The 27,225-nt window shown below is 34.5% G+C and overlaps 3 protein-coding genes and 1 pseudogene across 4 annotated transcripts; 1 reads left to right on the plus strand and 3 right to left on the minus strand.

Annotated features, from left to right (window-relative positions):
- Nucleotides 1-65: 65 nt before the first annotated feature.
- Nucleotides 66-4,328, minus strand: LOC140057079 (glyoxylate/hydroxypyruvate reductase B-like). Its single transcript, XM_072102612.1, has 5 exons — nt 4,239-4,328; nt 1,993-2,364; nt 1,406-1,583; nt 929-1,107; nt 66-595 (listed from the first exon to the last, which is right to left on the minus strand). Exons 1-5 carry the CDS (start codon nt 4,240-4,242, stop codon nt 351-353), a joined length of 978 nt encoding a protein of 325 aa, XP_071958713.1. The 5' UTR covers nt 4,243-4,328; the 3' UTR covers nt 66-350.
- A 1,137-nt stretch (nt 4,329-5,465) lies between these two features.
- On the minus strand, nt 5,466-8,162 carry LOC140057077 (epoxide hydrolase 1 pseudogene; annotated as a pseudogene).
- A 1,111-nt stretch (nt 8,163-9,273) lies between these two features.
- On the plus strand, nt 9,274-12,446 carry LOC140056918 (death effector domain-containing protein-like). The gene is made up of 3 exons (XM_072102443.1): nt 9,274-9,655; nt 10,061-10,384; nt 10,718-12,446. The coding sequence occupies exons 1-3, from the start codon at nt 9,316-9,318 to the stop codon at nt 11,086-11,088; spliced, it is 1,035 nt and encodes a 344-aa protein (XP_071958544.1). The 5' UTR covers nt 9,274-9,315; the 3' UTR covers nt 11,089-12,446.
- A 2,103-nt stretch (nt 12,447-14,549) lies between these two features.
- LOC140057173 (immunoglobulin superfamily member 10-like) lies at nt 14,550-27,183 on the minus strand. Of its 2 annotated transcripts, none has more exons than XM_072102727.1 (22): nt 27,146-27,183; nt 25,973-26,367; nt 25,578-25,871; nt 25,200-25,333; nt 24,714-24,971; nt 24,309-24,462; nt 23,663-23,953; nt 23,155-23,246; nt 22,120-22,297; nt 21,680-21,814; nt 21,199-21,333; nt 20,648-20,959; nt 20,167-20,445; nt 19,635-19,889; nt 19,263-19,387; nt 18,675-19,143; nt 18,073-18,143; nt 17,295-17,508; nt 16,722-16,932; nt 16,057-16,305; nt 15,674-15,780; nt 14,550-15,314 (listed from the first exon to the last, which is right to left on the minus strand). In XM_072102727.1, the coding sequence occupies exons 2-22, from the start codon at nt 26,307-26,309 to the stop codon at nt 14,911-14,913; spliced, it is 4,704 nt and encodes a 1,567-aa protein (XP_071958828.1). In that variant the 5' UTR covers nt 26,310-26,367; nt 27,146-27,183; the 3' UTR covers nt 14,550-14,910. The 2 variants fall into 2 exon arrangements, with proteins under 2 accessions (XP_071958828.1, XP_071958829.1); XM_072102728.1 differs by lacking the exon at nt 27,146-27,183 and adding an exon at nt 26,914-26,999.
- Between the last annotated feature and the right edge of the window lie 42 nt (nt 27,184-27,225).

The raw sequence follows: 27,225 nt of genomic DNA on the forward strand, positions 1-27,225 counted from the left end.
GCTTATTGTAATGTTTTATTTTCAAATAACACATTGCAATGGTACATACATCACTGGTAGGCCTAAAGTAACGCGTACAATACGTTTGTATATGGCTCTTCTCTCTCCTACTTTAAGCCAACCACTGAACAAAGAAAATAAGTTGTGGCCATAGTTTATTGAGAAACTTAACACTCAGCTCACCGGTTAACGTGCCCCAAAACACATGTAACTGATTGGAGTATGGCATACATTTAGAAACTAGAATTTCTTCGAATATTGTACAGTGAAATTTCAAACAAAACTCGAAGTAAAAACCATAATTCAAGGCAAATAATGTAATTGATTGTCTCTTAAAGGTTTACTATGGATCAAAGTTCAATGTTTATGACTCCTCCTGAAAGACCCGATTTTAGATTTTGAACAGCTTGTTGACTCATTTCTTCAATGCATTCCATCGTTGCCGTTGCACAGTGAGGTGTTATTATAACGTTCTGCATTTGAAGAAGTGGATGACCTTTTGGTAAAGGCTCAGGTTCTGTGACGTCGAGACCAGCAGCAGAGATTGTCCCGTTCTGCAATGCATCAACTAAATCATCAGTGTCAACCACGCTCCCTGTGAAACAAAATATTGTTTGTAGGCTACGTGTAGAGATTCTTCCGTTATTAAGCTACGGACCAAAAATGGCACAGGTTTGTCGTTACAGATACAGATATGCCTACTTATCATTGATCTTTGGTTCAAGATGAGAATAATACGTTTTATGTAATTAAAAAAAAAGGGTCATGTCATTAAGACGTGGAGAATTTTTAATTTATATACGCAGAGCGACAAGACAACAACGACATAGCAGAAGAATATCAGAATAACCATCGTACAGGTATAAGCATGCGCAGATGATGAAAGCATATGCTGTTTGCTTTTATAGAAGTATTTTGTTATACTCACCTCTTCCAATGTTTATTAGTATTGATGTAGGCTTCATGAATGCTAATTCTTTTTGGCCAATTAGCTTGTTGGTTTCTGTTGTTAGTGGCACAGCAATGACGAGAAAATCTACCTGTTTTAGCAGTTCTTCTAATGTTTCGCAGTATTCAGCATCAACGCGTTCCTCGTCTAATTGCGATCTGTTTCATTTAGATATTTAAAAACAAATAATTATATTAAACTAACACATGCATAGGTTGACCATTGTATGTCGTTCTGGAATACTAAAGGACTATTGATATAGATAAGTGCATGCATGAAGCTATGGCAAAATTGACAACTTTCAAATGCCACCAGCAACGAGGTCAGCAGTTATGGATCTAAATTTAACTTTTATAGATTTGGTAGATCAAAGGTGTTATGTTTGGTTGCGACACGATCAGTTTCACGTCCCTAAACAGAAATCGAAAACACATGCCTATTAAAATGAGAACATACCTTCTTGTTCTATTATGGTACAATATTTTCATATTAAATCCCATTGCTCGTTTTGCAATACAATACCCTATGTTACCCATACCAAGGATACCAATTGTCGCTCCAGTAATGTTTCGTCCAATTAAATTGAAGTAAGCCGAGTCGTAAATTGTTAAACGTTCTTTTGAAGCTGTCACGGCTGCAAAAAAAATGTAGATGAGAATATAAGCTGAGCATCTTTGCTAATTTACCATTTGACATTTTTCAAGTTATAGGCCTACACATTGAAATCTTTCAAGTGACAGATGAGGAATTCTATCATTTACGTTAATTGCCTATATAAAAATTATTGGTATCGATTTAATATTAAATATATTGCCAAAGATACACATGCAGTGAATTCATCATTTACTATCTAACAATTTATTCAAAGGCAAAGTGGGTAATCCCTTTGATAGTTGATTAAGTTTACTTTTTAGATATGAATGAAATGGAAAATGTGGAGAAAAAATAAAGGCTACATACGATGCTCTACAAAGTCTCAGATTGGAGTTTCATACTAATTGTAATACTTTAATTATACATATTTTATATGAATACTGAAGTACCTTCAGAAAGTTTTCTGGCCGTAGCAAGCATCAGAACGAATGCAAAATCGGCAGTCGGTTCAGCAGTGACTTTTGGAATCGCCGCTATACGAACATTCCGCTTACGGAACGCCACAACATCCAGACCATCTACTCCAGCGCCACGAACGCTAATAATTTTCAATTTTGGAAGCGAATGCATGTCGACTAATTTTGGTAGAGTAAAAACATCAATAGGACAAAGAATAATTCCTTCAATGTCGTTGGCGTATTTTTCCGTATTTCCACACAATTCATCTTCATGGATTACCGTAAATTCAGCTTCGAGGCTCGATATTGTGGTCATGTATCTCTTCATTAGTCTACCAACTAGCACAGTTTTTTTGAGTGACACTAAAGTATAAAAAAAAAAATACCGTTTTACAACATAGTTAAACGAGAAAGCCACTCCGAGAGTGCATAGTCCGCCTAATATAAAATTCTCTTACATAAGAAAATGGAGCTTTCGCCGATGACTATGCTCTATCCGATTAGCCTATGAGATCATGTTCCGAATATGAGCACTGTTTCAATAAATTGACAGTGCTACAATTGATTTATAGGCTATATAAATCATACTGTCAAATTATTGAATCAGTGCTCATATTCGGACCATGATCTCATAATCGCGTCGATCATAGCTCATTGGCGAAAGTATTTTTTAGTTTTTTTGTCTCTGCCGGGATTCGAACCTGCAATATTATTTTTGAAAACCGTTGCGTATTCAAGTTTAAGGTCGTTTGTTGTATTAGTGTATCTAGTGGGTGAAAAGCTGTGATAATATCATAGGCCTACACTATATGGCTGTGGTCTAGTGGTATGATACTCGCCCTGTAAGCGAGAGGTCGCAGGTTCGAATCCCACCTGACCCATTTTTACTCGGGGTACCCGAGTCTAGGACTCGCTCATATTCTCGTCTTCCTCTTCTTCCACTAGTTCTTCACGCGCCCGGTTCACGCGTCGTCTGACGGCTCTGAAACATGGCATGCATATACTGGGTAATAGTGAACAAAGCTATAGAAAGAAAATGTTCGTACTTCAACCGGATGCAGAATTATGACGTCATAAACATGGTACCAATCGAAAAAATTGCGATTTATAAAGTACTAATCCTCCCTTATTCGTTGTAGCATGGATTAAAGTTAATCCATGGTTGTAGTAGGCCTATTGAGCTGGGATTTGGCATGGGTATACTACACTACAGGGACATGTCCTCAAAGCTATAGAGCCGTATTTTTTAATTTCAACCCGGATGCAGCCATATGACGTCTCGAAGATGGTACCTTGGTGCCAAACGTTTTTCGTCGTAATACAGCCGTGGCAATTCAAAGGTCTTGCCTTGGAGAATAAGAATATATACAGTAAAACGTACCTATTTATGATATTGTGACGTCACTTCTGCTCCCGGAAATAGCAAAAAATCACTTCGAGATTTTATATAATTTACCGTAATTATGCCATTTCCAGTTATGTGACGTAACTTTTCGGAATATAGCCGTATTTGGTAGCGCAGGTTATTAATGTGTATGTGACGTTACATCCTGTCTTATGACGTCATTACAGCTTCTTTTTCTGTACCCTGAGTATCGCACATTTGTGCTTGTTTCAAATTTCAGTTTACTTGTTACTTTAAGACCGGCTTTGGGACCGTGGTTCGGATTGCCTCAAACATTAATGGAGTTGTCCTTGACCACATATCTATCTGTATTTTCATTTTGGAAAAAGATCTTGCAATAGCATTTTGATTAATCTGATCCTCCTGCTAACAAACAGATAGAAAACAGACAAAAGACACACGTGATCGATTACATTATACAGAGTACCTTCCTGCCAAAGGTATAAAAAAACAACAAAACATCAAACCAAACAGGGCTACTAGATTAAAACAGGGCTACGGCAACACTGGTCTATACGACACAGCAGGCTCATTTTGTACGTAACTATAACTCCCGCTATTGTATTTAATTAATTTCATTTAGCATTCATTTAACAATATTTAAAATACATAAAGAAAAAATACCAAAATATTGGAGTATTAAAATTGAATAAAACCAAAGTTAATGGTATATATATATATATATAATATATATAGTATAAGCATACAATATATTATATTGTATGATTATAGGCCTACTTTTGTGAGAGCCTGTGGCCTTTTTGCAGCTGATTGTAGATAGCAGTTTAGTATTAGGCCTACTGAAACTTACGTTTACTTGAAATATACTTACTCATAAACCGTTTAAATCTCACGAATTACCTTACAAGCCTGTGTTACAAAATAATTTCTGCATAAAGTAGTTAAATCCAATATAAAATTATATAATATTATCCCGCCACATCAGCACGTAAACGGATATACGGTTCAGTGAACATCGACTAAGCATGCCAAATTATTCGCATGTACAGTATATACTTAATAGGTCACGTCAAACTTAATTTCTCAATTATTTAAACAATTCTACATAATTCGTTAAAAAACAAGACATAGTAAACAATATATAGATATATATATATAGTGGTCTAATGGTTAGGGCAACTGCATATCAAGCAGACGGTCCGAGTTCGAGTCTCGGTTGGGGCGACTTTTTCTCATTCTCACAGATTTCCTCATCTTTGTCGTTTCAAAAATTAATTAAATAATTTTCAGTGTATCACCGAGCGGTTTGGAATTTATTTCTATGCCTGTTGTGTTTATATATAAAAGTATCTCTCGAGATCCCGCTTAGTGAATAAATATACTGAATTATAGATGAGGGCATATCAATTTGATCTCTGGTGCGCGTGCGTACAACTGAGGACTAGTTGTGTTCCATTTGATTTGATTTGATTTGATTTATTTCGGCATCAGTACATAAAATATCACAGACATACAATTAAAATTGGCAAATATAAAAATACCAAAATAAAACAAGGATGCCAAGGATAACTCATAAAAGTCCTCTACGGACTTGTTTCCAATGAGGTCCTTTGAAAGAACAGCAAAAAAGACAAACAAAGCAACATAATAAAAATAACAAAAAACAGCAAAAAGGACAATCGAAAAAAGAAGAAGCGCTAATTAAATAGTTTAAACCGTACCACGCCGAGAATGTTAAAGGGTCGTTATCCGATCGAGTTAAAGAACAATACCATGAAAGCCTCAGTGGTCTAATGGTTAGGGCAACTGCATATCAAGCAGACGGTCCGAGTTTGAGTCTCGGTTGGGGCGACTTTTTCTCATTCTCACAGATTTCCTCATCTTTGTCGTTTCAAAAATTAATTAAATAATTTTCAGTGTATCACCGAGCGGTTTGGAATTTATTTCTATGCCTGTTGTGTTTATATATATATATATATATATATATATATTTACATCCAAAGGCAAATTACTGAAAAAAATGACAATGCTGTGGGTATCAGTGGCTGGATCTCAATGGAATACAAAATAAAAGCGAAAAGCTAAATCAAAACGAGAAGTAAAACAGCCAGAAAAGTTAGCAGAGCTTTCGGGCAACACTAGCCCTAGCTGTTATGTTTGTTGTCTTTTATATTAGATACCGAGACTAGAGACACAGATGTATTTTATGTAAAGACCGTTATTTATTTCAGCTTTGGAAGTGTTGTCTCTATAACAACTTTGTCTTTCCTCCGCCCCTCTATCTACTAGTACTACAAGATCATAATAATTATTAGCACAATAATGTGACAATGGCTCAATATTTCCGTATATCTGAGAATTTAACTCCATGATCTCAGGTGTGTAAGAGGTATAACTGTTGAATTTAAGCGTGGTACCCACTAGCGACACAACGCAAGGACGTAACGAAACGCAAGTGAATTGATCAATCACAAGCGATGGCTGATTCGCTTGTGATTGCTAACTGTCTCTTGTCATTGGTTAAAACGCTTGCGTTGCGTTTACGTCCTTGCGTTACGTTCTAGTGTTACGTTCTAGTGGGAACCAAGCTTTTTATAGTGTTATTACGAATAGGCGAGTTATTAAAAAGAAAATGTTTGTAGGATTTATCATAATTTGTTTACAGTAGGTCTACAATAAAAATCTACCTAACATGTAAAGCATGTCTTATACTAATATGCTGCAAAAAAAACTGGAGTTCAAAAGTTTTAAGAACAGAGCAAAATAAACGAGTCCCTAAAAAATCCCTCTGAAATCATAATTAAATCAAAATTGTAGATTAATGTTACAGTGTTTCTTAAAGTTTTGGGATCAAAATTCAGTACTCATAACTCCAGCTGAACGATTTTAGATTCAGGAAAGCTGTTGACTCATAGTCGCATTCCTGTACTTCGTTGCTGGTGCACTGTGAGGTGTTATTACAACTTTCTGAGTGTGAAGAAGTGCTCTTGTGACGTCCAGACCTGCCAGCATGAGCTATGATTATCTCGTTATGTAAAGCTTCAACTAAAATTGGTATCAATTATCAAAACATTTATAACATATACTATCCACCCTTGAATCAAAGTGTAAAATGCAATGCATGTCTCTATTTAGACTAGACTATAGTGTGCATTATTGTACCATATAACATTACATGCTGCTGCTCCAAGCTAGACCTCAAATTCAAGTATAGGTAATAGGCATACTGTATGTAATGTTTAGATTAACATTAAATGGCTGTTATACAGTAAGTAGACATTTTAATCCTTCCCTGATCTAATTAAACGTGTTTTCTTTTATTTATCGCCATAACAAACTTTTTAAGGTCTTCTGCTAACAAACCTGGAACCTCCAAAGCAGCAAAATGTCCTCCGCGTGGCATAATAGTATATTGTACAAGATCAACATACTGTCCATGAAGCCATGGTTTTGGCGGTCGTAGTAACTCGTCTGGAAAAACTGCAACGGCTGATGGAACATTAAATTCATACATAGGATCTTGAAACACCTTTGGCATGTTCTCCTTGTAAAACCTCATTGCCGTTGTCATTGAACCAGTCATCCAATATAACATAATATTTGTCAGAAGATCATCCAAATCAAATTTTCCTTCAATGCCACAGTCATCCTTATTTCGATCATCCTTATGTTTAGTTATCGTCGTAAATTTCTCCAAAATGTAGGCAGCTAATCCAACAGGCGAATCGTCAAGCGCGTGACCAATAGTATCTGGTTTGGTTGCTTGTATGTGTGAGTAACCGGTTTCCTTTATAAGTTCCTTCAACAGGTAACTCGCTGGAAAAACCATTTCTTGATGTTCTTTGGAGCTTAACACCAGACTTGGGAAATAACTTCCAATGACGAATCGAAGAAATTGGAATGAAACATATGGTACTGCCATATTCGAATGCAAACCTAGGATTGAATTCGGTGCTATTAGAGCCATCTTAACAATTACGGTAGCTCCAAAATCTCCACCTTGGATGTAGTATTGGTTAAAGCCAATTCGTTTCATGAGTTTATCAAAGATTCTTGCAACGACGACAGCGTCGAGACCCATTTTGTGAGAACCTTCTGAAAAAGTAAAGCCTGGTATAGAAGGACAAATGACCTCAAAGACCACATCTTCATCACTACCATCAGTGGATTTTGTAAGCATACGAGAAATTTGAAGAAATTCATAGAAAGAGCCAGGCCAACCGTGAATTAGCATCAATGGAACCGCTTTCTGTCCCGCTTTGAGAATTGGCTTGACATGTATAAAATGTATATCCAAGCCCTCGATGTTGGTTTTAAAATGATCAAATTTATTGATCTCTTCTTGATGCTTCGTCCAATTATAACTGCTTAGCCAATAGTTTGCCACCTTCTTCATGTACTCTGGTCTTATACCGTAGTGTGACCGACTGTTTTCTAGCCCTTCGCCAAATCGGGTATTTTTTATTCTCGATTGCAAATCGTTCAAAGCAGAGTTGTCAAATTCAACTTTAAACGACGTTATAACATCTGATGGCGGCGTTGTTGGTCGGGGCCCTTTACCCCACCATCCGTCGCCATACTCGGGAGGCTCTGGTGGTGAATCAAATACCCCAGCCGACATTAAGGATAGTACAATGGCTAAAACAAGCACGCATATTGATAATACTTTACAAAACATGTCTGTCCGGCGGTCGTGTCGTGTGAATCGACGTGACCTCTTTTCACCAACACACGTAATTACAATACCTTAGGTACCTGGACGATCGAACGTGCAGGTCATGTACAAAATAATGTAATGCTTAGTCTACTTACTTATGTAAATAATGATTATGAATGCTATGCAACGGTTAAATCGGATCCAATCAAAACTGACTAAACGGGTTAAAGGTTGTTTCTGTAAAAGCAATTACTCAAATACCCGACAGCTCTATTTAAATCAAACAATACGGTTATTTCCGACTTGGCTTCAATAGAGCGTGGTGGATTAAACTTTGTATAGTTGGCTATTATAGTAGTCTATTATTAATATTGATTGAAATATTTATTTATACTGGGTAATAATAAATTGTTATTGCCTTTTGAAACGGCAATGACAGTAGGCTTGGCTACCAGCACTTAACCTGACCATTATATGGACGTTAAAGTAGGTCTACGAACTTATTCCTCAATATTCAACTTTAATTTCTTTCATTTCGGAAATATTTCATCCTCAAAAAACTATAATTAAAAAAGAATAACAAAATTTAATAGTTCTCCATCTACAAAACATGCGTATCTGTGTGTAATGCACTGCAGTAAAAATAATTGGTTTCAGAGAAAATAAATGAATGAATAAAACAACGGATCCGCTATTGCATATTTATTTATTTATTTTTATTTATTTATTTTATTTAACAACATATTTATACAGGATAATACACAATCAAGTATAAATAAACTTGTTTTGCATTGTGGTCCTCGCATATCATTTAGGCCTATTTATTTAAATTTTATTTTAATATTTATTTAACTTTTTATTTGATTTTTTATTTTATTTAATTTTAAATTAATTATAATTAAACCGGTAAAAGAACACGTTACGTTCATTCGTTCCCATCATAACATTAACAATGAAATAATAAAATAATGTTTGTTATTCGCGTTTACAGAAGAGCCAGAGCAATCAGATACGTAGGCCTAAATCAAAAAACTAATTTGAAAAAAAAATGTGGTGTGACGAAAATGGTAGTGATATGCCCAAATATGGTAGTGATATGACATCATCATGTCCATATATGGGCACATTCCATTTTTTTTCCACACATTTTGATAGTGTAGACCTCGATGTGTAGACCATGGACAGAGCTTAAAGTTTTCACGGGTCGCGCGCAAAATGCATAGTAAATAAATTCCGCCCTCTAGAATACGCCTGCAACAACACAACATGCAATTCAATCAACAACAGAGAAATGGCGACTCTTAAAAGTTGCAAGTACTTTACTAAGTCAGGAGAAACGTCAATGCACACGTTAGATGAGTTATTTCAGGACATTTCAAAGCATCTGACGTTGAAGAATTTTGAAACAATAGTTTCGGTTTTCATTAGTGATCCTAAAGGGGAATGGTTGGAGGATTTAGATAAGGTTTCCGAGGACAAGGCTAGGGTGCGAAGCGGATACGATTTGTTTCTCGCCCTCAGAAGACAGGGGATGTGTGATGAAGGCAACTTGAATCATCTGTTGACAGTCCTGCGTGTAATACGACGTTATGATCTCACACGACTTGTGACTCTTGCTAAACCTTCGACAAGTACGATATTTGTGTTAAACTATCGCTTTCTATACAATACAAGTAGCCTAGGCCTAGGCTAGTTTTAAATAAATTAAATAAGGGCTAGAAAAATCTGGCTCTAGGGCGCGCCTAGGCCTACAGTAGTAGAGGCTAGGCTAGGCCTAGAGGAGGGCCTACTAGGCTACTACTAGGCCTAGACCGCCGAGTTAGGAGGCTTAGTTTGTAGTCTAAATGAGTCACTCTCATGTACCAATTCTATATGTAGGACGTGTCATGTGGCCTAGGCCTAGGCCTATAATAATTAATACTTATCATGGATTTTGTTTATGACATAATTAAAGGCCTAATGATAATAGACATTTAAAGACTATTTTTTTTAACACACATTTTACAATTAATAATCTATTACACTCTTTTCCATAGTCTTACCAGATCCAGTTAATGCGTATTTATCAAAGACGTGTTTGAAAACTAAAAGATATCATCAAAAGGAAACTTCTGACACATCATCATCAGAATCGTCATCAGAAGAAGAAATGGACAATGAAAGAGACATTCCTGAGCATGAACAATCTTCCTCTAGTAGTTTGACAAAAAATGTTAGAAAAAGAAGATTAGAAAAAAATGTGAAAATGTCATCGAAAAGACGGAAACATTGCAAGGATAGTACTGGGAAGAAGATTAAGGGCTGTCGGAAAGATGAAAATGTTGAAGATTCTTTACCAAGAGAAGTACTTCATACATGTGGTACATAGTTTCCATAAAAATAATCAAACAAACTAATTGAATATTTAGTTTCATTTATGTAATTGTTAATACTGTATTCAGGGGAGACTTTGTTGAGTCTTAAAGTTGCACCTTAAAAAGGGATTTACTGCATTTCATTTTATTATGATGTTATTAATTATTTTAAATGTTTTATGTGTTATATCATTATGTGTAACTTAAAAACTTTAAAATGATTTTTAATATTATTAAATCACTATCTACCTACTGTATACTTTGCAAAACCTAAATTGAGTATAGTGTCACATTGGTTAGTATTATAATTAATAACTTATTATTCTATGTCTTATCTAGATGTGAAGCTAAGAGTGAGAGCAGAATACATCCGCCATGATGACGAATTACACAATCACATACACTCCAACAAACAACACCGCAAAGAAAAGCAATTTGAGCTGTTTTCCCAAGCAAGCACAATCCTGCGGACAAGAGATCTTGGCTCAATCGTCTGTGATATTAAATTCTCTGAGATAACGTATCTAGATGCTTTCTGGAGAGACTATACAAACGGCGCTTTATTAGAAGCGTTGAAGAGCGTGTTCATATCGGAAGCGTTGAAGGAGGAGATTGGTCATAATGCCATTCGGTTGTTAGTGAGCGTCGATGAAAATGACTATGATAGAGGCCGTAGAATTCTTATTAAAAATCTATGCACAGAAGTATAAGTTAGTGTCAAATCAGATTGTTAAATACAAATTCTTGCAGTATGCTATGTAAATGTGAAGTTACACCACACAGATAGAGTTGGACCTACATTTTACGAACTGTACAACAGCGAAACATAAAAGCTTCATGCCGTTACACAACCATCTTTCCAAAGTTTTAGTTCTTTGTGGTTATCACATTCTGTGGCAAGATCTCGCAAATATTTCTACCCCAGAACTTTTTACCTTAACAATAAACAGTTAACCAAAAACGTCTGGCAGACAATTTGACTAATTTTTGCTTTAAATTACAGTTGCATATTTTATTTTTGGTTAAAGTGAATAACTAATAACTAATGTGATAATCAAATGACATATTCCCAAAAAAATCTTTTTTTTTTCAGGGAGGGATTATTTCAAAATTTACTCAACAGCGGTATTTATAAACTACATTTTTTAACTAAAATAACATGGTTTTAGTTAAGTTTTTTTTTTCAAAGTTTGAGGAAGTCTTTGCAATAAACTGCTGCCTATATTATATTGATTTTATAAACACATAGAATATTTAAAGCAGTTTTATGAACAAATGATTTTTCATTTTAGATTAAGAATTCAACATTTTACTGTTTTCCATACATATTAGATTATATGAACTAACTCTACTGATTTTGTTTAAATTTAAAAATATAATTCTGTTTATACTTTGAATAAATATATTCAGTTCAGTTGATTATTTGCTGAAGTACCTCGTAGAATTCACTATTCTCACAATATCACAAAATGACAGTCAAGACTAATCAAAAGTCTTTAAACACCTTTTTTATATTGCTAGTAATATTTTGCGAGTGCTATGTTGGCTATTTTTGTTTCAGTCTGTCTAGATTAACTCAAATATACATATATTTAGCTTTTTAACAGTATTAAGCCGAATCGATGTTTAGACCCTAGGCAACCATAGTCTAGTTGCATCACTTCACATGGTGCCACCAGTTGCCGTTTTGATTTAGTCTGTAACTAGACTAGCTCAAATATATATAATATTTGACATACCATGTGTACAAACAAGTCGCCATCAAGATCCTAGACTACAGTAGTCGCTTTACGTGGTGTCACCAATTAGCGTTTTACTTCTAGACCTGCTGAAATATATGCAAGACACGCCATGTGTGTACCAAAATGTCTTTCTATAGATATTAAGCCGAAATGCTAGTTTCGCTTTACATGGTGTCGCCAGCAAGAGTTTTTTTTTACGAACCAGCTCAAGTATAATTTATGCATATATGTGCAAAGAAATGTTCGTTACAAATATTTACCCGAATCTCTTTTTAGAACTTATACTTTTTACACAGTAACAGCAATGTTTATAATTTGCATTTTTTTCTATTTTATCTTTATAAAAAGATTATACAGTACCATGAAACAACACACAACAATTAAAATACAAAAATAGGTTATGTTTAGTATTTATTTTTCAAAAAAGACCTCAATTTTTAATATTTTTTTCATGCTGTAGTATTAAGGCAAGAATATATGCTGCTATAGATCACCCTGCGTTAAAAAAAAGACCGACTAAATCTAGTGGACGGAATGCTAGTACAGTAAACATTGTAGTAACCCCTATTAAGAGGAACAACTTGGGACCAACAAAGTGTGTAAATAGTGATATATATTTTCCCTTCTTCACAAAATACCTTGTAGAGACTAATATTAATTGTGGACGGAATTCTATTTTATCATTCTTTTCTATTTCTACCAGAGCTTCTCTGCTATCACATTGTACCGTTACAAATGGGCTTATTTAAAGTATCTACGTTCATATAAAAATTACTCAATATATAATACTAAATATAATTTAAGTACATAAGGAATGCATGGTCATTGGACGGAATATTTATATACAATAGATATATATAGGTATGTTAGTAAGCACGATAAATATATAAAACAAACTTGCAAGGGAATATACCATAAAGTTGAATGGAATACAATATTGTAAATGATTTTAATTGAGGAATCAAATATATCATGACGTGATGTATCGTGCACAAATAGTAAATATACTAATGTTATTAATGTAGACACAGTAGTTTCACTCATCGATGACATCACAGGGTACACACATTGATGATGTCACAGAATGTACACACATTGATGGAATCACAGAATGCAAACATTATTTCCACACATGGATAACATATAATGCCATTACGCATTGGTTTCACACATTGATGATGTCACAGAATGTACACACAGTGATGAAATCACAGAATACAAACATTATTTACACACATGGATAACATATAATGCCATTACGCATTGGTTTCACACATTGATGATGTCACAGAATGCAAACATTATTTACACACATGGATAACATATAATGCCATTACGCATTGGTTTCACACATTGATGATGTCACAGAATGTACACACATTGATGGAATCACAGAATGCAAACATTATTTCCACACATGGATAACATATAATGCCATTACGCATTGGTTTCACACATTGATGATGTCACAGAATGTACACACATTGATGGAATCACAGAATGCAAACATTATTTCCACACATGGATAACATATAATGCCATTACACATTGGTTTCACACATTGATGATGTCACAGAATGTACACACATTGATGGAATCACAGAATGCAAACATTATTTCCACACATGGATAACATATAATGCCATTACGCATTGGTTTCACACATTGATGATGTCACAGAATGTACACACAGTGATGAAATCACAGAATACTTACATTATTTACACACATGGATAACATGTCATTACGCATTGGTTTCACACATAACACACTAGATTCATGTTTTTCAAAAACGTTTGATGACATCACACACCTTTGAAACATTATTTCACACACATTGATGAAATCACAAAATTAACATGCTTACAAGAACGGTAGAAAACACATACATACATATAGATATGTGTACAAATTAAAAATATATGTAGCACTCATCAAATTTAGTAACTAATATTTCTATATTTTTAAAATCAAAATACAAGCGATATATTATTAATGATTGTATATTACATGAATAAAATTGGTTAATATTTTATTTATCACTGATTTAAGCATTAAACTCGCACTTATCAAAGCATTAATGATTGTCCAACTTTACAAAATGTTAAAACGAAAATAACTAATATAACTCAAGCGAACACAGGTTAAAAAGCATTATTATTTATAAAATATATCATAATATACTGGCAATCCTAAAATTGTAATGCAATAAACATTGTAGTATTTCAATGATCAAAAAGAATGAGAATTATTACTTTTACAGTACAGTAAATAATGTTTGTAAAAAAAAAAGTAAATTCTAAAACCAATACATTTACTTTACAATAGTACATTGTATTGTACAAAGCCAGCAATACTGTTTTATTTAAAAATTGATTATTTACATTAAATGTACAGTAAGTAGAAAATACTATACAATAATGCTGAAGTTGTTATTAAAATTTCTCACCCATACATAACATGTTGTTGATACAATATTAATTTGTAATCTCAACATAGGTCAATATTAAAATAATTGTATTCATGATCAAAATAAAATAGGACTGATATCATCATAAACTATGCTGCCAAACTCTTCATCTTGCATCATTGTAAAGAGTAAAGCTATGTCTACACTATCAAATTAGTTTGACAAAAAAGGTGTGATGTACCCACATATGGCAGTGATGATGTCATCAAGTACATATATGGGGACATCACATTTTATAGTCGCATAAAGTTTGATCGTGTAGATAGATAGAGCTTAAGACTGAAGATGCTGGTGGTCTAAATCATGAAATTACACTACAATTAATACAACCCTGCTTCTTCTGTTTGTCTTTTCCACATAGATTCCAAATCCAAATCAGATCCACTTTTTTCTAAAGAACTTTCGCTGCTTCCTACGGCACTAGCACGTAACCTTTCACGATACTTCTCCTGCTTCCGACGATGTTTATCAGCATCTCTTTCTGAACGATCCATGCTTTTTTGTGCTGCTTTCAAGACTTTTTGTTTTTCACGTTCAGCCCTCTCCTTGATCTTTTTATGTGTCTGCTCTAATCGATGTCGTGCTGCCAAGTTGTGGTCGATTACCTTGCGTCCATAAATATGTGTGTTTGGAAATATAGGTTCTGGTCCATTTGTGGGTTTTTTGTCTGGTGTCTCATTACTATCTAAAGAATCGCCTTGTTGGTCTCTTGCGTTGGAAGTGCCTGGTGTATAATAAAAATAGTAATGCAAAGTAAGTATTACATTTTTAACAAAGAAACATAATGATCGCCATATTTACATCATCCATTTTTGACAGTACATCCCATAATAATCGTTCATGCATGCCTTTCCATGAAACTGTTGTCCACTTTCTATATTGTGCTACATGACTACTTAGAGACCCTTTCCTACGTTTTTTAGATCTAATTTAAGATCACAAACTATATTTAATGTAAAAATAATACTACAGTACCATATATGGTCCTATTGCGATAACTTTTAAAAAAATGTGAAAACTAAGTTGATTCAAATAATCATAATTTTATAATTATAATTTCACTTGAATATGTAATAATCTTACTGTCTTTTCGTTCATTGAAGGAGTCCATTTTTAATGATTGGTTATTCTTGTCTGGCGTGTCTTCAATTACTGCTTTACCAACAAGAACGACACCAGGATCATGGGGACTGTATTGAAAGCAAAATTATATAAATTATTATTGAAATAATAGTAACCATGTTATTCCTTAAAACATTTTTATTAACTGCTGATTATCACCAGATGTCTGGAGATTGGTTGACCAGACAACTGGCCTTCATTTTGAAGAGCAAGTCTGAGATTTTTAACTAGAAAGCTTTAAATTATTCTGCCATTAAGAAATGGTCTACTGCAAGAAGAGAGGAAATAGTGTTCAATGTGCCTATTAGGTTGACTTATCTTTAATATTATTTAAAAAATCTTACTTTTTATAAAGTATATCTTCGCTTCCGTCCAAAACAAGTTTTCGTTTTGTTGTCAGCCAACTTCTTCTCTTGACTATTTTACTTCCCTTTATTTGTAATTCAGACTGTGAACCAACACTTCCTTCAGCAGGGACATAGCCCTCATTGTTGTAGCTGTTTGTATGGTTCTGATTCATACTGTAGCTTCCATATTGGCCAGACTCGGTGCTTCCAATTGAGCCTTCAGAGGAATTCTCTCCAAACATATTACTAAAATTTAGAATTTTCATTAATAGTATTAACTGTTTTTATGATTTTTAAATTGTGTTATCAATGCCATTCACCAGGTCTCAGTCGTTTATTAGTAGCTCTCATTTCCAGTTATAAGCCAATTTATTTCCAGGTCTTGACACTCATTCGTTACCAGCTCTCAATTCCTGGTGTCACTCGTTTATTACCAGCACTCATTTCCAGGTCTCACTCATTCGTTACCAGGTCTCATATTCATTACCAAGTCTCACTCATTCATTACCAGGTCTCATATTCATTACCAAAGTGTCACTCATTTATTAACAGGTCTCATATTCATTACCAGATCTCATTATTTAAATAACATGTCTTGCATTCATTCATTAACTTGTCTCACATTCATTACCTGGTCTCACTTATTCATTTACAGGTCTTACCCATTGCTGATCCAGTATTTGTCAGGAATCATTTTCTTCCTTCTTCCATAAGTTGAAATGTGACCAGTTTTTGTTGATCTGAATCTATGCCAGACAACTACAGAAACAACAGCGACAAGTATGATAAACAATACAGCACATCCTATGATGGCTGCAAGTAATTCGGTGGTTATTCCGTCACTTGTATTTGCGCTTGTTTCTGTTACTTCTTCTAAAAAAAAGTATGGAAATAATTTTAATTCCGTAATAAATTAAGCAGTTCACATACTCGTTTTGGTTAGATGTAGCCAAGTTTATTTATTTATTTAGATTTATTTGATACTTTTAGGAAGCTCATTTTAAGTTTTTATGTGTTTCCTATTCATCTCTTTATCAACCTATTTTTCTGATTTCTTTATATTTTTAACGATGATGAATAAAGTATATTTGATTGATGTAGTAATAACAAAGTAATAGTTTTTAACAACTATCACGGTTAAAAATTTGTCAGATTTTAGTGCAATTGCTTGAATATTGTCAGCCTTTTTCTGTATGCACTTCCACATAATGTATGATATATATAATATTCCTAACCTGGATCCGTGGTAATGATCACTTCATCTGAATACAACCCTGTACTTGTCCAAGTTGAAATTGCCATCTGAAAGCCATACGTTGTGTTTGATTTTAAGTCAGTGATGATTCTGCTAATTGCGGTAGGCTCAGATTCGGACAACATAAACGTTTCATTGTTATCCAATCGGCGGTACTTAATTGCATAGGATTTAAAAAGTGATGCTTCCACAGCCTAATATTAACAAAAAGATATATAAAACAGTTGTATATTAAACATTGTAATATGTTACTACCAACAGCAATTAAGGCCAATTTATACCGACGAGTGGTAACAGCAATAAAAATATAGAATCTATGTTATTCCTTATGACCATGTACATACAAGGCGGAGCAGATGGGCAGAGATGGGAGATACAGATTCTACGTGGAACAAGCTATGTGGTTTTTATTTTATCTTACTGCTCGTCTGACCTTTAACCTGTGCAAAGGATATTGAACCATTGACCTTTTAGATCCCTGGTATGAATTCCATTATTGCTGCTCTCATTACAATAATGCATTTTAATACATACCATATTATTTCATATTTAACATGTACTAAATGAATAATGGAACTCATAGTTATATAAAGTACCCCACATTCAGTTCATTTTTTTTTAAAGTCATTACATTTCATATCAATCAATAAATTTCACAATGCCATCATGCTTTCATTTATTCTTTGCTGGTACTATTATACATAATACACTAGTTACTTTCTTTTGAAACATACATTATGCATTTAAATTGTCCTTACCATCCATGATAGTCTAACAGCATCTGTTCCAAGGACAGCAGCACGCACACCTTGCACTTTTAATGTCAATACTAGAATGGAACAATAATGTATAGTAAAGTAGTTGATTAATTAGGTTTCTTAAAGATGTATTGTCCCCCACAAACACGAAAAATAATGATTAATTAAATCAGACTTTGAATAGGTCATTTTGTAGCTCTAATAAAGTTTATCACTTCCATAGAAAAAACAACGAAAAAAAATAAAAAATAACATAATGAATGGTTAAATTCAACAAAAAATCCATTGGCTGGCAGCCAATTTGAAAATTTTTTGCTTTAAATCACAGTTTTTTCAGGTAAATAAATTTTGTTTGGATTTTTGGTCAAAGTGGATAGCCATTATGTAATATTAAAATGGCATATTCAAAAAAAAAAAAATTGTTTAATTATTTTTCAGGGGGACAGTACATAATGTAATAAATTCATTGAATAGCTTATTACAGTTTAACAATTATTTGTTACAAATGGTATCAGCACTTATTTAGTTTTGTACGTATCCTTACAAGGTTAAACCATAGCGGCCAAACAATAACCTAATTTGTCTTTATATATTATACTTACCGTCTGCTTCTGTTTTGGCAACTATTGTTACAAATTCACTCCAGCCGTACACCTCCTTATTTCCAGCACGCATGCGTACTTCATAATATGTCGCATACTCTAGATTCTCAATAACTGTTTCTAAAGGTGGAACATTCTCAAACTGAACTACAGTCTCCTGGACTATAGAACTATTTAATCGGTGGCGTAACTCGTATATTATGTTGTCTGCTGGGCCATTTAGTTCTTCAGGCTCCCTCCATTGGATACTGAAAGAGTTTGCTTGGGCTAAGATGTTGAGATTGTATGGAACGGTTGGTATACTTTGCTTTGTAGTTACTTGTATAGAAGGGTTACTCATTGGGCCTGATCCTAGATCATTGATGGCCCTTACGCTGAAGATGTAACTGGTATATGGTTTGAGGTCAGTTACTGTTGTTGTTTGCTGTACAATTACTTCTGGAAGTTCCGTGTACACAATGCTGAGGATCTAAAATTAAACATTATGAACAATAATCATATTATAAAGATTAATAAATCATTATTTAGCCATGTAGAACTCTTACAATATGATGATGTAATTACAATACTAGTGTAATATAATATTACCTCTTTATATAATACTTTAAAACCTGTGACCAGCAAATCGCTATTAGAGGGAGGTAGGCTCCAAACCAAACCAACAGATGTAGACAAAATGGAAGTTAGGCCTGGTGGCATTGGTGCTCCTGGAACTGTAAAAAAAAATGTTAGGAATTTTTAATCTATTGTAAGGATTTCAGAGCCTTGCATTAACAAAATTAATAATAAATAATATTTGATATGTAACAGAGAAACAGATATAATGGAAACTAATTTATTATTAACACTAAAGATGAGTAAATATGCAAGAATGAAAAAAAGCTGCTCTTCCTCATTTTCACAGTTTATAAATATAATTCAAATGTACATCACTTTAATCTAAAACATTAATACACCAACCTTTCAATGACCTCTGATCACTACCTCTTGCATTCTGGGCAAGGCAGGTATATTCATTTATCTCGGCTAAATCGAGACTCTCCACAAAAAGAGCGTCATCTGTTGTTATAATATGATTCTGGATGCCAGAACCTGTAAGTCGGATACCATTCACATCCCAGGCGATTGTAGGCTCTGGTGATCCAATGGCACTGCATAGAATTGTCAGGGAGGTTTCTTGTTGGGTTATTTGAACTTTAGTTATAACTGGTGGGCCTGCATAATAATACAATAAGAGCATTACATTTGACAAAATCAACAAGAAATTCCTTTTTATACTGTAGTTATTTACACTGGTAACACTAGTGATGGTTTAGATTTAGCATCACTGGAACACTGTAAAGTGAATCCGATATTCCCATATCGGTTAGGATTTAAAATGAGTAAGTTTAGTTAATGTTGATTGTTCACTCTGTGGGTTATTTTGTTTAATGCTATTGGTAGCTAGCTCTATGTGCTTCCTAGATGAATTAAAAACAATGAATTGTCTCACCTAATATTGTGACCACAACAGACTGGTTGGCTATTCCTAGTTCATTGGTAGCAAGACATGTGAATTCCCCATGATGCACACTGACTGTTGGATTACTGATTGTTATTGACCCTTGAACTCCTACGATGCTATCATCACTACTTGTTGGTTGGCCAGATGGAAGAATCCATTCTATATGTGGGGTTGGCCTTCCTTCTGCTAAGCATTCAAGTGAAAGCTGGTCTGTTCCAGAATCTTGGGTGTATGTTACTGAAGTTATTGGAATAATTCTAGGTGGAACTAAATATAAATGTGTGATTCAAAAACATTGATACCAGCAAAATGTGAGGGAAGTAGAGTACTTTGTGTCCCTAAGTTTCCATCAACTAAAGCTATATGGACATATTTGGGAACATCACACTTTTTCTTTCAAAATAGTTTGATAGTGTATACAGAGCTTAAGTTGTAAATATGAAATTTTATGTAAAATGTTTTAACTTACAATTTACTGCCAAGAATGCCAATCCTGATATTGTTCCTACAGAGTTTGCTACTTCACATTTATAAAAAGAACTATCGACCTCTTTCACAGATGCAAATTCTAGAGAACCACTAACTGAGATAAAGGTGCCTTCTCCTGGCATATTTGAGCTTGTGGTTCCAGTACCAACAGCACTCAACTGACTGCCATTGGCATCAGAGACATACCACGAGACAATTGGTCTTTCTCTTGCAGATGCCAGGCAGATCAATGAAGCTGGGTTTCCCAGATTGGATGTAACATTAGTAGGTGGGGTTATAAAAACTGGGAAATCTGCATCAAAAATAAAAATGAGAACAAATATTAACTAATCAAGGAGCAAAACTGACATTAAAAACTAGAAGTAGTCGGCTTCAATATCCTGTCTGTCTTGTGTAGTCAGTCAATCTTCTCCTCCATCCATTCCTTTGAGAAATATACCATGGAGAGACTACATTTAATTCTCTCTAAAATGTTTGCCCCTAACATTGCTTTTGATTTTTTAATTGGAAATTTTAAATTTCCAATCATACCTAAAGTTAAAATGTTGACCGAGATTTGGTTGGAACCAGCATTACTAGTAGCTACACAAGTGTAAGTGCCTAGGTTCTCCTCTGTAGCACCATTCACTACAATACTGCCATTCAACAGTAATTGTAAATTATTCACTGAAAAGAATAAGATATTAGTTAGAGCCGAGTGTTTGAGACAAGGGCACTGCAAACCACAGCCACAATATGGGAACAGGTTCAAGGCGGGTCTTTGACCATAGTCAGTAATAGAACAAGTTTTCTTTGATAAGGACTTGGTGTACACATCTGTCTTTGTGTGTACTTACAAGATCCCAGTTTGTCTTTCGGAATAGTAAGGGGTTACCTCAGTATTCTGGTGAAATTTTAAACACCTTCCCAGTTGAATAGTTACAGAAACCCCAAATGGAACAATAAATATAAATCAACCTCAATTTTAAATTTTATTTTTAAAAAATTTCATATATAATGCTTGCAGGTTTACCTAAAATCAGTTCCTCTCCATCTTTCATCCATGACACCTGCGGGCGTGGATCGCCATAAGCGACGCAGTCTAGACGAAACGACTGCCCAAGAGTTACCGTTTGTTCTTGAGGGCGTACACTGAACTGTGGTGGTACTGAAAATGAATTGAAAATAACAAATAACAGTTTTATGGAAAAGTGTTAATAGAGCTTTGGTGCAATGCTCATATGATAATTAATACATAATTAAACAGTATTTTTCACTGATTTTTGTTTTGTCTTAGTAAACCTTTAGTTGACATCAGCCTAGGGAGTCATCAATCAACCTTACAACTTCACCTTCAATTCCTTACTACAGTACTTATGTACTACTCTCTAGGAGGGTAACATTTATCTATGTATAGGGTTACACTTATACCTCGATGAGGCTTGCGTTTTACCAGTGTAACAAAATACTTACTAAGTACTGAAAGATAGAACTGAGTTTGATCGTAACCCAGTAGATTAGATACTTCGCATGTGTAAATGCCTTCCTGGCTTTTTTGTATGTTGTAGATTACTAGGTCACCATTACTGTATAACTGATGACTAGGGTCACTGGTTATCTGCTGCTCTTGGTAGAACCATGCATACATAATCTGAGAAGAGAGCAAAATAGACAGTACTCCACATATTTACTGTATATATAGATAAAACTCCTATTAAGGGGTCACTTCAGGGCCATGATAAAGTGTCCCGGTAATACAGGTGTCTCTTGAATGGGGGTTGGAAATTAGCGTTAACATATACTGTATATTGCCTGTAAATCGTTTCACTAGGAAAATTTCCACTTAATAGAGGTGTTTCTTGAATAGGGGTTGGTAAATAGTGTTAACACATATATCCCATCATTCCTTCCATAGAAAAATATCCACTTAATAGAGGTGTCCTTTAAATATGGGTTTCCTAAAGGAGTACTGCAGTACTACTGTCCTCTTTAATGCCTTTTCATACTACTTCTCTTGTTTAGTTATGTGCTAAGATTTCTGATTCATGCAAGACGTTTTTTGGTACTTTTTAAAGTTGTGAATAGGATTCTTTTATTATCTAAGTTTTGTATTAGTACTAATAGCAATACACTATTAATTTTAGTTTGTAAATACTAATACTTCACAACATGCTAAGTACACAAATCAATAAAGCCAGAAATAGGTTATATGATACCAAACAATACATATACCAAACCAGATGGTTTTGAAAGCAAGTAGCTTTTGTGTGAAGGTAGTACTAATGGATAGAGAACTGACAATATCATTACGTACAGGTATGTACAAGATGGTACATATATTGCTTTATCCTTTGTATGGATGAACAGGGACAAAGAAAAAACATAACAAAAATTATTAGTTTATTTTTATCTCACAAATTTTTAATATGCTTGTAATCATTTAATTAGAGATAAGTCCGTATTTTAGTAACATTTTTAACTTAAAATACAAAAAGTAAATCTTCCCACCTGAGGATTTCCATCAGCCCTGCACTGTAGTGTTGCCGTTTCTCCCTCTACAACTTGTTGATTTGAGGGTAAAAGCGTAAACCTTGGGGAGCCTAGAAAATGAATGAGATTGATAAAACTTGATTTGTCTAGTCAAAATTGTAACTTGAAGAACACTGTTGACCATGCATAATCTAGAAAAATCTAAAATTATTAATATTTGTTTTTCACTGATTATCAAAATGATTATATATATTATCAGATACTGGGAAAATGAGTGGTTTGTTATTATTCCAGATGTTCTAACCTAATTGAAGGCCCAAACAGATAATAATGTTGATTTTGAAACTCTAATATTTCATAGTATAGTATGTTGTTTACTGATTTTATCAGATGTATAATAACACAGAGGGAAGGCATACTATATGTTAACTAGTTGTTAATTAAATGGCCAATATGAAATTTCTATTCCAAAAATTATAAAGTAAATTGAAAATATAAATGTTTATAGAATTTAAAAAAACCTTACTTTGAACTGTGAGTACTGCTGATGTCGTATCACTCCCAACGGTATTTGTAGCACTACAAGAATATGTCCCCGACTGATCTGTGGTAGCGGACATAATAACCAGTGAACCATTGGTCAGAACTTGAAAGCTTTGACCATCACCCCCAGGGGCTGGAATCGGGGCTTTATTAGGATCAGGTGTAGTCCATTCGATGAGTGGGGTTGGATTACCGCTGGCTTCACAGTGTAGTGTGACAGACAATCCTTCCACAACAATTGAGTCTACTGGTCTCGTTGTTATTACAGGAACAACTATTTTGAAGAGATAAGCAAGCAAGAAATAAATAGAAAAACAAACTGCATTTATATTCTCCAAATCTGAGTGTACTGATTGTTATAAATTTCCTTTATTAAGATTAATCTAGACAGAGTCACTACCCTTTGGTACAAAAGTTTACTTTTAATTCAAATATTTGTTCGGAGTGAAGTCTTGTGAGGAAGAGTAATGAACATTCTTCAATTTGTAAGGCAGCTTCTGAAGTAGATCTTGTACCAATTGTATTGGTCTCCCTTTCCACTGGGTTCAACTAGCAATGGAAATATTTCTAATGATTGGACAATCATAGTCATTCTTTACTGAAGGATGCCTGATTGATTGCTATCATACCTTGAATCATAAGATGTGCTTGTGCTGACCGGCTTGTGTACCCGTTACTCGCTGTGCACTCATACACACCCTCATCTTCCCCAACAAGGTCAAGAAGCCGGAGCCAGCCCTGCCTAGGTTCTTCCAATCGATCAGCAGGTATGACACCACTTGTCTAAAATGAGGTGAAAAATCTATCTTAAATTTCAAATATTTTCATGAACAGTAAAATATAGAAACAATATGAAGGGGACATCTTTGTGACAATAAAGCATCCTCTTATAGCTTACTAGGGGTGTTCTACTGTATACAAATACTTGTGTAATAATACCTTGATTTTAACTAGTAGTAAAAAATAAACTATATATATAATTATACTTATTATTATACTCAATAGATACAACATTTCTGTGCAAAGAATATTACCTTTCTCCACACTATAGAAGGTGTTGGGCTCCCTGTTGCCTCACATTTAAAAGTAACTCTGCTTCCAACCAATGCTGACTGATCTGTTGGACGTAGTGTCAGGGTGACATCTTGAAGTGGCGGGTCAACAACGAGAAGTGCTGAAGCACTGTTTTCACCCCAGCTGTTAACGGCTGTACATGTGTAATAGCCAGCATCTGACTGCTGTATATTGGTGATTGTCAGGGAGGTAGACGTGATGGTATAATGACTGGAAGACTAAACACAAGAGAAGTATATTGTTATTGCATACTGTTATAACTTTAAGTCCAGGATGCAACACAAGGAAGTAGACTCAACACAGGCAATTCAACCAATCAGAACCAGAGAAATGTTCAGAACTGTTGATTATGGTTGGTCACATTATGTTGCTAGTGGTAACCACGTTTAAGCAAATACTTGGTGAAGTTTCTATGTTAAGTTGCATACCTTGTGTTACTTTCTTACCTGAATTTGTTGTCCATTATTATTAAGCCAATGGACAGTGGCTACTGGACTTCCTATTGCGATACATGAAAATGATACACTTTGACCTTCTGGTGCACGTTGACCTTCAGGTGGCTGAAGAAATCCTGGTCGCCCTAAAGTCAAAAAACTATTAGACTATTTTTCAAGTAACGTTTTGCTAACTAACTGTACAATAATTTCTTGAATATGTATCAACTACTCCTAAGGCTAGTTCAAATGAGACTTTGTAAGCATTATATAGTTTAACTGTAATTGGCAAGTTCCTTGCTGTTGGACGTTATGCAATTGTTAAGCATCAGTCACAGTTCACACCATGGTACCTGCTTTGCTGTGCGAACAAAATGAATAACAAATTACCAATGAGAGTTAATGTAGCAGATTCACTGATAAGCTGTAACTGCAACAACATATTTTCAGCAGTACAGGTGTAAGACCCCATATCTTCATGATTGGGTGACAACACTGTCAGACTGCTTGATGTCACCATACCAACATTTGTCGTGCTAACAGACGCTTGTACAAGATCTTCACCATTGAGCTGCCACGACAATGTCGCTGGTGGGTTGCTATTAATACTGCATTGGAATGTTGACGTCTGACCCGTATTTGTGGTCACAGAGGATGGCTGGGTAATAAACAAATCTGAAAAATCTGTTTTATAATTCAAAACCATTAAATGACAATAAGGTGACTGACAATAATTAAAAATTTGAATTAATTAATCAATGCATCTGTAAATTTGTAAAACTTACGAGCTAGACTAAGAGATGACCTCTGACTTGTGATAGTCTCCATACCAGAATTTGCCTGGCACATGTAATTTCCAACAGCCTCTTGAACCACACTAAGAATATGCAGCGTACCATTGGGGAAAGTTTCAAATAGACTGCCTCTGATTGGCTGGTTATTGAACAACCAGGTAATGGTTGGTTCAGGATTTCCTCTGGCAATACAATGCCACCAAACTGGCTGAAGCTCAATGGCAACAAGTGGTGTTGGTTCCTGGATAAACTGCAGAGGAAGGGCATTAGTAATAATGCTGCAGATGAGAAGTAGTTGGATGTGGTATCTGCTTTCAAAACTGACCATTATTGTTATTTGATTGCACTGGTCACATTCCTAAATGATTGGTCTATTAATAGGTTATCTGCAAACAAAATAATATATAAAAAATATATATATTATTAAACAGTTTTACTATTATTGTTATTAAATATAATAAATAAAATGAAAGAATGTTAAAAAATATATTTGATTTTAATTTAGTAAATACAATTTGTTTAATACAACTTTCGATGTGATTTATTCTAGGCCCTATTGGAAAATTTCTTTCTACTACCACACCAGCCTGCCCTTGTGTTATTTACTTTATTTATGCGATTCAATTTCAGTTCGACTGATCAATGGATGTGCAGTGTTACTAATAATAATGTTTGTTTGGCTAGGCCTAGAGTCTAGGGCCTACTACTAGCTAGCCTAGGCCTACCACAAAACGGTTTTTTTTTTTTTTTGACTTATTTTAAATTGTGTGTTGTACTGTACACCTGTCACCAGGCCCTGGCTGGCTGGACATACTGTACAACTAACTGGGACCAGGTAGTAGGCTAGTTCAATTTTAGTCTAGGCCTATACCATAGATATGCCTAACTACAGGCCTACAGATAATCTATCAAACACAATACAAGACAACCACCACTAATCAGGCCTAACAGGCATTATTCTGTGTCGTGTACGGAGTGCAGAGAGAGCGAAGCGACGACTGTTCTGTCATCACACTCGCTTGCTCACTCACAGTCACTCGTCTTCGACTGAACATTTTTACATAGCGTACCTGGCAACAGCCTATTTTTCACTGAATAACACATTATTTGAAGCCACATATAGTAAATTTAATATAAATTTGAAATATAAAATTCAAACACTACCTTTAAATTTTAAATTTACATTCGTACTTCCTCATTTATACATTAGAAAAGATCGATTACATTTCACAAAACTTTGTTTG

Source organism: Antedon mediterranea, chromosome 8 (assembly GCF_964355755.1).
Source record: "Antedon mediterranea chromosome 8, ecAntMedi1.1, whole genome shotgun sequence".
NCBI classification, from domain to species: domain Eukaryota; kingdom Metazoa; phylum Echinodermata; class Crinoidea; order Comatulida; family Antedonidae; genus Antedon; species Antedon mediterranea.

Bases quoted from the DNA above. Each gene is read 5' to 3' on its own strand.
- LOC140057173 (XM_072102727.1), bottom strand. From the start codon at position 26,309: ATGGTCAGTTTTGAAAGCAGATACCACATCCAACTACTTCTCATCTGC. The intron at 20,960-21,198 runs GTATGATTGGAA...TTTTTGATGCAG, and splicing joins GGTCAACATTTTAACTTTAG to ATTTCCCAGTTTTTATAACC. The intron at 18,144-18,674 runs GTAAGTATAATA...GTTCCATTCTAG, and splicing joins TGCCAAAACAGAAGCAGACG to TATTGACATTAAAAGTGCAA.
- LOC140056918 (XM_072102443.1), top strand. From the start codon at position 9,316: ATGGCGACTCTTAAAAGTTGCAAGTACTTTACTAAGTCAGGAGAAACG. The intron at 9,656-10,060 runs GTACGATATTTG...TCTTTTCCATAG, and splicing joins TCTTGCTAAACCTTCGACAA to TCTTACCAGATCCAGTTAAT. The intron at 10,385-10,717 runs GTACATAGTTTC...TGTCTTATCTAG, and splicing joins AGAAGTACTTCATACATGTG to ATGTGAAGCTAAGAGTGAGA.
- LOC140057079 (XM_072102612.1), bottom strand. The intron at 1,108-1,405 runs GTATGTTCTCAT...TAAATGAAACAG, and splicing joins TACCATAATAGAACAAGAAG to ATCGCAATTAGACGAGGAAC. The intron at 596-928 runs GTGAGTATAACA...TTTGTTTCACAG, and splicing joins ACTAATAAACATTGGAAGAG to GGAGCGTGGTTGACACTGAT.